This window comes from Trichosurus vulpecula, chromosome 3, assembly GCF_011100635.1.
Source record: "Trichosurus vulpecula isolate mTriVul1 chromosome 3, mTriVul1.pri, whole genome shotgun sequence".
NCBI lineage: Eukaryota > Metazoa > Chordata > Mammalia > Diprotodontia > Phalangeridae > Trichosurus > Trichosurus vulpecula.
Window position 1 is genome coordinate 209,600,949 of NC_050575.1, and position 12,449 is coordinate 209,613,397.

The window sequence follows — 12,449 nt, forward strand, 5'->3', positions numbered from 1 at the left end:
AGAGGCTCATCAAGAGGAGGTTAGCCCACTATGTGGTGATTTGGTAGAGAAAGTCTCCACAGCAACTCCTGAAGACCACCTACTAAAATGTGAAGAGGGCTGTTCCTAGTGGAGGGAAGTGTATATACACCAGTGAAATCATGGATTTCTGAAGTGTAAACATATACTATCTTGAATTCCATACTGGTGGAGTTAATCGTCCCATAATCACACACATGTTTTTTGTTGTTGTTGTTTTTTTGGAGGGAGGAAGGCAGGGCATTTGGGGTTAAGTGACTTACCCATGGTCACATAGCTACTAAGCGTGTCAAGTGTCTGAGGTCGGATTTGAACTCAGGTCCTTCTGACTCCAGGGCCGGTGCTCTACTCACTGCGCCACCTAGCTGCCCCAATTACCCACATCTTAAAGCTGAATTTGAAGACTTGGGTTAATCAGTCAAATTTGTGGGGTTTTTTTAGATGCCAGTTGGCAAATGAATTAATAGTAAGATCTGTTGGAACTAGAGGCCTGTGGTTACTTTGATCCTTTTTTTCTTATTCATCCACTGGTTGTATGTTTAATTGTGTTCTTCCATCTAGCCCCTGCCTTCTCATCCTTTACTTTCTCCCATCTACCATCACTCACATACTCTTAGAAGTCTGTGTATACCTGTATCCATAGGTACTTATCCTTTGGGAAGTGGGAACAATATCCCAGGGGACAAATGAATGATCATTTAGCAGTAGTGGAAGACCAGAGTCACAAGCAGTACCTTGGAATCATAGTTCCAATGCCTATGCTTGTAAACTAACTCAAAGTCACCCTTAGTAGGAAATTTAAAATCTTGACTGTTTCAGGAACTACATATCCCCTTGCAGTGGCTGAGAACCCCTGGGACACATGCAGAAGGGCCCTATAAAAACATGGGAGTTCAGGTCATGTTACAAGGGTATCCAGATGTAGTCACTGTGTCTTTGTGCCCTAATAAATGAAGTTGTGCCACTGGAACCCCACTGGTGGTAGGCCCATGGTACTTACTTACATTGAGGAGAGGAGGTAATATTGGAATATGATACTTGGGATTTTTATATTGTAGACAATTTAAAACCAAGGCACAAAAAAACTTAAGGTTTTAGATGTGGGAACAAATAAGTCATGGATATGGAAAATAACACAATTGGAAGTTTGTATATTTTGCTCATTCATGCTCCAAGGACAGGTTAGGACATACTAATAATAAGCTGAGTAACTACCATACTGGCCATTTGGAGAATGCCTTAATCAGTGAGATAAAAGGAAGCTCTGTGTTATTCAGTAGACACATCACAAAGGACCACTGTCTTGATGGGGAATTTAAACAAGAATCATAATTTATTTCCTCTCAATGTCACAACACATTTTATCTAGCTGAGTACCTTGTGAATAGTATCGTGCATGACTTGTGATACTGAGTTGTACCACTATGAAGAAAATCCAGTAATGGCTACAGCTTTATGATAAAGCTTGAATAATGCTGAACTATCAGTTCTACAAAGTAAAATATGAAAGAAATATAGTACCTCCAGCTCCGGTAGTGAGTTAACTGTTTCATTTGTCTTCATTAATTTTCCCCTAAAAATGAGACTTCAGCAATTTAGCTAGTTGCTTTTCCTCCCACTAGCCAAAGACTGCCTCAACACTGTTTCAACAATCTGGCTAGCAGCTTCTGTGGGGGTGTAAGATCCACCCTCAGCCAGCACCCAGAAAGCTGCCAACACCACAGGTTCTTTTGATCTGCTTAACTAAGGAAAGCAAGGTGAAGGGGTTGACAAGCTTACTTTAATTCAGCATACAAATATCATTCACTTAGTTCAGGGGAAGAGACCAGCACACTGAACTTCAGAGCAAATTACAAACAAATTACAAACATCTACAGACAGACCCAATACAATTCATAGTTACCAACATCTAGGTTCAGCCCGGGAGCTCAGAACGAGGGCTGGCCCAGAGTCACACAGGCCACCACTGCTTCGGGAATGAGCTCCAAGGAAGAGGAGGCCAACCCCTGGTTTTATATCTTTTTCAGCGTCAGGGGTGAGTCACACATGCAATTCACCCACGTGTCCTAAAATCGTCACAAAGAGGCGACTTAAACCTGCATGGTCTAAGAGCCTCTGCTGTCCCAGACATGTAAACTAGGCCCTCCCTGGAGTTAGCCCCACATTGGGCCCCACCTTAGTTGCCAATCCACACCCACGTAGGTTTTCCGCCTAATAGGGGTTTGGGCCTGGGGCTTAGCACTTAGTAACACTCAATGAAATACACTGGATTACTCAAAGGGAACAAAAGCCAAACTATTCAAGGGCACTTGGTTGAACTAAGTGCTAAGGAGCCCATTTTGCTTACCAACACAAACACCCAGTGTAATTCCTTTACTTTTTGGCACCTTTCTCACCACTTGAATTTGCTTTGTTTACAGCTGAACACAACAGTCAATACATCTTAATCCCTGTATACTTTACATTGCTACCTGTGAAAAGGAGATAACACATTGGAGTTAAGGACTGAAGTAGCCATCTTTGTTTAACAGTGAAGGCTCACATCTGTCTGCTGGAATATAGTTGTTAAGCAACATCTCAATATTCCCCAATCATCGGCATTTTACTGGTTTGTGTCTGTGTTCCTCATGGTGTCACATCCACAGTATTATTTACTTCGAGGTTAGCTGGGGCATGTTAGGAGTAGATTGGTCTATTCCATTTAGTGATGTTAACAGGAATAAGACGGTAGTATGGAACTCCCAAATTCTATAAGAAGAGAGAAGGCCTTTTTCCTTAATATAAATGTGGCTTGATTATTTAATCCCTTAACACTAGAATTCTCTTAAGTAAAGGATACTTGTACTTGCCTGTGACAAGAGGGCCGCCGCCGCCCCCCCCCCCCTTTGTTCCTTTCACATCCTGCTTGTTTTACCATTGTTTTCTCATGATAAAATACATCTGCCAAAATTGTGAACACCTCTTTGTAGCCTTCATTTCAGGCTCACTTACCTTGTTTTCTTCCCTTTTTTCTATTTAATGATTTGAAAATATTTCCAGGGAAAGGCTGACTGAAGCCACATTGACTCTAATCCCTGAAGCATTCAAATTCTGAATCTTCTAAGAATAGGCATAATTTGATTATGAAAGTGAAAAATGTTTGTGCCACAAATTCTGGTTATAAGTGCTGATGTTTTATTACTTGCGTGACTGGGGGCAAGTTGCTTGAATTCTGAATATCATATTCTTCATCTTTAAAATGGGAACAATATTTGCATTATCTACCACATGGGAAGATAGTGTGAGAAAAGCACTTTGTAAATGAAAAACACACAAAAAGAAAGGAAGCTATGTATAGAGGACAGTTGCAGTTTCATATACAATCATCTTTTTGTGTTTTGCTTGTATATGTAAATGTTTTTTTTTTTTTTTGGTGTTATATGTGGAATAAGAAAATTAACACTCCCTAAATGTGGATTTTGATGTTTCTGTATGGGGTTTTCTCTTCTGTCCAAAACATTAGATTTGGAGTCAAAGAACTGGCTTTGCCAGCTTTCTACCTCTGTTGACAAGTAAGTCATTTAAATCACTCTGGACTTCAGTTTTCTAATCTGCAAAATTGAAAGTTTGAGACTAAGAGAGTCTTCAAGATGACAGCTGAATTCAGCCCTAGTTTCTGCACTGTGGCATGTTTTGGTGGTAATATCTAGAAAATAGAGGTTTACATTTATAGTATCATAGTTCTAGAGTTGAAAGAAGGGATGAGTAATAGCTTTACAAATTAAAGGTCACCTATCTGACCCCTCATTTTACAGATGTGGAAACTGAGGTCCAGGGAGTTTAAGGGACTTGACCAGTGGGATCTAGATAGTTCAGATTTTGGCTGTCATTTACTGTCTTCTGACTCCAAATTCAGCATTTTACTGTGTCATGATTTATGTATCATACTTTAAGATTTACAAGTCCTTTTTTTCTCACTTTATCCTTACAACAGCCCTGTGAGATAGGTAGTACAAATGTTTTCTCCATAGATAGGGAAACAGAGGCTCAAATGTAGGTTTTCTGATGCCATGTTCAATATTTTTTCAACTTCTTCATCAGTCAATAAATCAATCAGTAAACATTTATTAAATGCCTGCTGTGTTTGTCAGGGATATCCCTGTAGTTTTTTTGGGGGGGGGTGGGGGGAAGTTGTGTTTGTTTTTAGATAAAAGAGGAATTTGTGGCAACTTAAATTATAGCTTTATAGCTTGTATTATTTAAGTGTAACAGTTCCAAGATGCCCTCTTCTAATTCAAAGAAGATGATATGCACTCACCTCGCAAAAGAGGTCATCACATGTGGCCTCAGATAAGTCATTTAACTTGTGAGGATTTCTTCGGGTGTCTGATGGGCAGGCATAATATTTGTACACCTATTTCAGGTTTGTTGTAAGGCTCCAATGAGGTAAATTTTATATTATACATATGAAAATATATTTTATATTACATATATAAATTATATATAAAATTTTATAAATAAAATATTAGCATATTAAACACATTAAACTGAAGCTGTTTTAATTATTTTGAAAAAGATTAATGCTTTTGTCAAAACTTGGCAAATATATTTTAGAAAAGTAAAAATTTTTTCTGTTGTAGCATGCCAATGAAGATGTGGAAAGGATGCTGCTAGGAAACAAGTGTGACATGGAAGATAAAAGAGTTGTACCTAAATCAAAAGGAGAACAGGTAACGAGTCCTGAATGAAATTAATGTTATCTCATTTTTCTTTCAGGGTTTGGGGGAAAAACTTTAGCATGACAGCAGAGATATACTCGTTTAATGCAGATAGTCAAGAGAAGTTCTTCACATCAGCCACATAACTAAATGAAACATGTTTGTCCAGCCAGCTGAGAGTGTCCCACATCTTGTCTAGTCAAAGGACAGGACTGGGATAGCTTGCTTCCTTTTGTAGTCTACCACCACCTTTTTTTTTAGTATCACATAGTTATGAAGGGCCAGTATCAGCTAGGTCAGATTTCTTGGAGTGGCATTTGGTCAGTCTCCAAGTAGACCTCAGTCCTGATGCGCAGGTCTTTGTGTTAATACCGTTTTAAGTCTATGTTTACAGGTGATCTCTAGGCCAGTAGGAAGGGTGGATTTCTTCCTCTCTATCCTCTTGTCAGCCTGATGGATTCATAAATAACTATGTTATATTAGTATAAGGTAATAAGACATATAAAAAGGACACAGGCGTATAGGAGCCAACTGCATAGAAAATATTTGATTATGTACAACAGGGCTGTCCAACCTTAGGTTTTTATTGAAACAATAGACAATATATTTTGATTTGCCATTTCAGCGAGAGCTCTGTGATAGCTCGGCTTCATTTACTAAAGCATTTATGTAAATTTCTATGCTCGTAGTCGGGCTGCATAAATTGCACTGCATGAGGCCCACGGGCCACAAGATAGAATAACATAGATGCTAAGTTCAGAATACTAAGAACAGAGTTATGTACAAAAGCTGTTGGTGCAGGACTAGATTCAGGAGAAAGAACAAATATGCCATTAGTCACTTAGATCAAAAACTCACTGATCACTGTTCAGTTAGTTATGGTTGCCTGTACCCGGTGAGTAATTGCCTTGACTCTCAATTCTTCTGTTTTCCCAATATATCTTCCAGACTTTAAGAAATACAGTATCAGCGCCCCCCCCCCTCTCCCATTATCTTATATGGAAAAGATATTACTGGCACAGTGTCAAGAAATGTTCTTTCATTTGTTATTACAGTAGTGGTAATTGTTAATGCCAAGCCATTCACATACATATATGACCATGCTTGGAGACCACTCATCCCACCAAGTACTTTTGTTTGTGCCATGGGGTAGCAATTATTAATGCAAGGTAACTGGGATTTAAGATGATCAACCCTGTCCTGCTTTATAACATAAATTAGAAAGTAGAAAAAATGCAAACCACTTCAAAATAGCCATTCCTCACTCCATGTCCAGCTCATATATGAAAAAGAAAATTGTGGGCCAATTCATAATTCATTGTATAAAATAGTCATTTAATATTCATTTGTTGAATAAAGGAATATTTAATGCTCATTAAAATTTAGTTTCAAAGTCTTATTCTACATTAAAGGGCATATTCTACTTTGGGTCTGTATTGTTGGAATCTGATACCAAATATAACTTACTTTTGAGATTCATAGACTATAAAAGGGTCAGAAATATTTAATAATTGTGCACTCACTAAAACTAATGATTTGAGAAACTGGGCAATTAGTCAACAAGCATTTATTAAACCCCTACTATGTATCAGACACTTGTGCAAACAAGTAGTTTAGTAGGCACCTTAATTTTAGGCACCTGAATTTTTTCCACACATTCTATCTAATCATGGCTAGGAACACTAGAAGCATGTAACAGTAAAACCAAAAAAAAAGAAAAGATGTCACTCTGGTCCTCTCAAGTTTATTTCTCAGTAGAGCTGAAATATAGTTATATCCTTCTGTCTTTGGCTTTTTTAGGGCCAACCCTAAATATTATCACCTTCATAAAATTGCTCATTGTATATGTATCAGTGGAGAGTTTATGCTAGATTATTCTTCCTGTGATGGTCATTTTGCTTCTTTCTCTTTTAGATTGCAAGGGAGCATGGTATTAGGTTTTTTGAGACTAGTGCAAAAGCAAATATAAACATTGAGAAGGCATTCCTCACATTAGCAGAAGACATACTTCGAAAGGTAAGTTTTGGGGTGTATTTTTTTTAACTTAATAATACTTAAGGTAACTAATTTGAATACTTTAAAAGCATTCTGTTACGCAAAATAAATCCAGTAAACTGACTTTTTTGAGATTCACCTTTACTATATTGAGACTGACCTAGATATAAAGTGAAGGGTTTTTTTGGTGATTTATGCATATGAAATGTGATGCTGGAAGTGACCTAGTTCAGACTCACATCTTATAAAGAAACTGAGGCCCATAGGGTGACTTGTTGCCCTCTGATCATGGGAATCTTCTGAGCTTCTGTCCCATGCCCTTTTCTCTTCTCCCCTTTCCACTCTCTCCCTTCCTTCTCTGTTTTCTCCATGTCACTCCATGGTTCATTTATCTCTGTACATGTATGGCACTTACTGCTTCAGCTGAATTTCCCTTTAGAGGAGGGCAGGAAGGAGCTGGCCTCTCATTAGGTGATGGGAGAAGAGTGATACCACTATCCATTCTCCACACTGCTGTCAGTCTTCCTAAAGTAGAAATTGCTTAACTTTGTCCCTCCCCTGCTCACTGACCTTCAGCAGATACACTACAGACACTTCACATCAGTGTTTAAAGCCCTTCACAGTCTAGCTTTAGCCCTCCAGGCTTATAAAAATTCATCCCTTTCAAACAACCTGTTCCCAAAGTCCCAGACTCACCTTACTGCCCCCAGAACTCAGCATTCCATGCCTTTGCATAAGCTGTTTCCCATACTTCAGCTGCTCTCCCTGCTCACCTCCAGCTTTCAGAATCTCTAGGTTACTTCAGGCCTGGCCTTGGTACCTGCCACCTCCCAAAAGAAGCTTGTCCTGCCTTCCTCTCCATTCTTCCTCATATTCACATGGATGTACTTACCTGTGTACTGTGTGTAGGTCATAGATCCCCTCTCCTTAGGAGAATGTTAACTAACTAAAAAAACTAAAATCCGTCATATATTCTATACAGTTGGTCTTGCTTCCTGTGCTGCAGCAGTTGCTTAGGGTCCCTGCAGCGCCATTATTGCCTGGCTGCTGTCAGCCATTGACAGACCCTCCTGCTTTGTCTTAGCATCTTAGAGGAGGGGCACTAGAATGGTCTCAGCGGAATCAGGGGAAATGTCTGATTAGATACCTTTGTCACGATTCATTTTAAAACTTTTGTTCCAGTCAAGATGCACTTTTCCTTTTAGAAAACAAGGACCTCTATAATAGAAAGCAAGTAAAAGAAAAGGCAGGCTGTGAGGAGTAAGAATTTCCAAAATACCCATACATGGAACAGCTGATTTATTTTTTTTTCCAGAGATAGTTTCTCCTTGGTGATAGGAAGAAGGTATTTCCTATATCCATTATGGGTGAAGAAATGACATTGTGTGTTATTTCAAGGAGGAAGTAAAAAATTAATTGTAGCTATTTTAGACTTTAAGATTTTTGCCATTTTAATTGGGGACCTAACCACCGGTGACTGTATTGTTTATAGCACTCTAAATGCACATTGACATAGGAACAATTGATTTATAACCTTTTGAGATATAACCTATTTAACCTGCTTTGAGGTTATCATTCAGGACTGTAAGGTATCGGGTGATTATAGGCCACGACACTGATGTGATTCGTGTCTCTTAAGGAGCTTATAATCGGATATAGCATGGACTGCACAGATATAGGGAAGGATATGCAGGTAGTAAAAGTATTGATCAGTATAAAAATCACATTTCTGTAAGTAAAGTTCACAAAATTTTCCTCACAACAGCCCTTTAAACCTTTTTAGGGCAGAAAATAACAATAGGTATTCAGTGGGAATGGCTAAAAGATGCCATTCCTTTAAAGGTCTACTAATTTGTACAGGCATTCTTCACAGAGGAGGGCGATTTCACAGACTTGGTAGAGTCAGGTGGGTGAGTGATCTAGTCCTTAGTCTTCCAGACCTTTCTCAAAATGACGTACCCAAGTTGTCTGATTCATTGCTTTAACCCACTAGGTTTGCATTTGCTATTATCTTACTGAAAAAATTTACATTTATGGAAATACTTCTGTTGACATTAATTTTGCTTCTGTTGGCATTTTTGTCATCAGTTAATTCCTTGTGTGTATTTATTCCAGACCCCTGTAAAAGAGCCCAACAGTGAAAATGTAGATATCAGCAGCGGAGGAGGAGTAACAGGCTGGAAGAGCAAATGTTGCTGAGCGTTCTCCTGTTCCATCAATTGCCATCCACCAACCGTTTCTCTTCTTGCTGCAAAACAAACCACTCTGTCCGTTTTTAACCTAAACAAACATTTTTTTCCACATCTTAACAACTATCTGCCCTCTCTTTGTTCTTCCATCTTATGACTGCTTGCTGACTATATAATTTTCTCCAAACAAAAGTGTATAGAAGAATCATGTCCGTGACTTCATTTTTAAATGTACTTGCTCAGCTCACCACTATGTTTTGGTTGTATTATAGTCCAGTTCTTATCAACATTAAAACCTATAGCAATCATTTCGATTCTATTCTGCAAATTGTATAAGAATAAAAGTTAGAATTAACAATTTTATTTTGTACAACAGTGGAATTTCTGTTATGGATAATGTGCTTGAGTTCCTATAATCTGTAGACATGCATTAGCAAAAGAAAAAAAAAAACAGGAAAACACTCTCATTTCCGCCTTGAACGTTTAAATGGGGTTAATTTTGTCCTGTGCCTTATGTGGAAAGAAACTTTTTTGTTTTTTGTTTCTTTTTTCCTTTTGTTCTGGTGGACGCATGTGCAGGAGACATATCCAGATGTAACCATTTTTAAATATGAAATTTTTGTGGTTTGCTTGGCTGTGATTGTCAGTGTACTGAATTGAGGACAACAGATAATGCAGAAACGGTAACTTCCATTTGCTGAGTCTCCTTATAAAGTGGCCTTGCAATTCAAGACTGCTCCTGATGTCTTTACTTCTCCTCGGCCACTAACCCCATCCCACCTCATTGCCTGCATAGTGCTTTATTTGCTTTTTTTTTTTTCTTTCATGCTATAAATTTTTTTTTAAATTAAAAAAAGGAGAGGAGGGCAAACCAATGTTTGCTATGTTTAACACAAAGCACTGATTTAACTTGCAAGATAAACTCTCAAATATACCTACTAACTACTTCCCACTAGCAAATGTCAGTTCACTGGTGTCTTTCCCTCATCTGCTCTCTCCCAGCTCTCCTTATTTCCTCTCCTTCCCCTACCTTCCTTTCCCCAACCTCTTCCTCTCCTTGTTCTCCTCCTATGTATCCGTTGAGAACGGAAGAGTTATTTGCATGCACTAGTGTTTCAATGGAGGGTGATGTGGTTTGTCTTTCTAATTATGTGTATAGAGTATTCAGTTCCCCAATGTATCAGTTAGCCTAAATTTATACGGTCTCCATTTTGGCAACTCCTCTAGCAGGTTGGTAGCCCAGAAAAAAGGTTTGTGAGCTTTTTTTTTTTAATAGGGCAAGGGTCAAATTGAACACCACAAATTGCTAGTTGTATTAAGCTTTGGCCTCCCCAAAACATTTTTTCCAGTGTTAAGATTGTTTACCTTAAGATTCAGAAACTCAGCTGTAATTAGTTTTATCTCTTTTAATTATAAAACCTTTTGGAAAATTGAATTAGCATGGATTGGAAAACTGACAGCAAAAAGTACTTCATGTAAATATAAGGTCACTAGCCATCTTTAGCCCTGCTCCTATTTTTTCTTATGTTTCCAGTTGTTTTGCTGCTTTTGCTTAGTAGAATAGCACAAGTTAAGTTCCTTCTGCTGCTGGCATCCTAAGATGATACCTTTGTTGAAATTATTGAATAGCATGATTCATTTCTAGCAGAGGCTGAGTTTAGGACAGCAGCTCCCATTGAAAAGGAGTCCTGCCTTTTCGTGAACAGCATGTTAATGTCCCCTTGGCTCATGCAAACAAGGGAGGATTTCTGCCATAAATATCCATGGATTTTCCAAGTAGCACCCTAAAATGTACCTTTCTGAGCCTCATAGGTGGGTGTCTTTGTGTCTTTTTTTTCCCCTCAATTTAATCATACTTCCTACTAATAGAAGCAGCCTTGCCAAATACGCTTTTTTTTTTTTAACTGTAATACTGAAAGGGCAGTATAAAGCCTTCTCCAAGCTCTAGGTTTGACCTGCTGTCAGCATAGTAATTTCATTTGAATTTTTTGTTTCCCTTTTCTCTGGCATGTAAAGTTGTTTTATGGTTTTTTGTTTTTTTGTTTTTGCTTTATGGGGACATGGGGGTAGGGACATTGCTTTTTTTTTTTTTGCCATCTTCACTTGGTTAAACCTGCTTAATTGGGTGACTTAAGGTGAGAAATAAAACACTGGGATTTTGGGTGATAGACTGACAGTTTCATTGTTTGCATAATAATTATAATCGGCATTGTAAATAGGCAGGATGTGGCTACCTTTTGTTAAATCTGCACTTTCTAAATATCGAAAAAGGGAAAATGGAGTATAAATCAATTTTTGTATAATCTTTGTTTAAAACATGAGCTTTTATTTGCTTAATATTAGGGCTTAGCCCCTTTTCTGTAAGTCTATTGGGCTCCTGTGTAGATGCTGTTTTCATCAAACACCGACCCATTTGTCCATCCTCTGGTACAGCACTAGCTACAGATTCGGTTTCATATTCTACTTAACAATTTAAATAAACTGAAATATTTCTAGATGGTCTACTTCTGTTCATATAAAAACAAAAACTTGATTTTGAACTCTGGTTTGGCCTTCGTTTATTTATAGAGAAGAATGTGGTATAAATTCCCTTAAGAAATGGAAAGCCTTCAGTTCAAAAGTAATAAACAAATTACTTTGAAACAAGTTGAATATAAAAGATTAGGCGGTTTTCTGTTGGTTCTTACAAAGACAACTAGAGCTAGAAACATCAAAGCTCTTGAATGATGTGCCCAACTTCATAAAAGTCATAGCATCTCAGAAAGAACTTTGGAGATCTAGTCTAACCTCTATCTGTAGCAGTCCAAAGAAATGGTCATTCAGGAGACCTTTAGTGAGGCATTCCTTGTGTTGCAGTGGAAAAAAAGCACCAGGTTTAGAGTTGAAATAAAAACTCTGCGCCTTTCCTCTGTGATCTTTGGAAAGTCAGAACCTTTTAGGGCTTATTTCCTCGTCTGTGAAAATAAGGTAGCTGGATTAGCTATCTAAGGTCCTTCTGGGCTCTAAATACGATCACAAGAATTCACTACCTCAGGTTATAAATTGATGAAAAAATTGGCCAACTAATGCTAAAATCATGGACCATTCTTTTTTCGTTCTCTAAAATTTACCCCAAAGTGAGCGTTATACTCCAGGTATAGTCTGGCCAGTGTAGAAGGAGGTTCATAAGAAACATTGTCTCCCTCCTGTACTTGTGACTGGGTTTGTTTTATTTTTGTTTTTCAAAACGACAGCATTTATCCCTATTTCATTGGATTTGGTAGCATATTCTGGCTCATAGAGGTCATTGTGGAACTTGACTTGTCCATGTTAGCCATCCCTTCCAACTTTGGGTCATACTGCACATTTTATTATTAGCATGTCATCTATGCCTTTTCTCAGGTCATTAATTATATGTTAAACACAACAGGGCACAAGTTCTTGGGGCATCCCACTAGAAGTGCTCCTCCAGAATGACATCATCTATTGATTAATCCCAATTCTAATCAGTTAAATTTCCCTGTTTTCATGTAGTCCGCTTTTCTCCATCTTGCCCAAAAAGATATGATGA

The 12,449-nt window shown here is 38.1% G+C and overlaps 1 protein-coding gene across 1 annotated transcript in view; it reads left to right on the forward strand.

Annotated features, from left to right (window-relative positions):
• Positions 1-11,439, forward strand: part of RAB10 (RAB10, member RAS oncogene family) — a 96,314-nt gene extending 84,875 nt beyond the window's left edge. The window contains exons 4-6 of the mRNA XM_036749663.1: positions 4,638-4,727; positions 6,630-6,731; positions 8,826-11,439. Coding sequence (XP_036605558.1) covers positions 4,638-4,727; positions 6,630-6,731; positions 8,826-8,909 — 276 coding nt within the window. The 3' untranslated portion in view covers positions 8,910-11,439. The remainder of the gene's footprint in view (positions 1-4,637; positions 4,728-6,629; positions 6,732-8,825) is intronic.
• Positions 11,440-12,449: the final 1,010 nt, after the last annotated feature.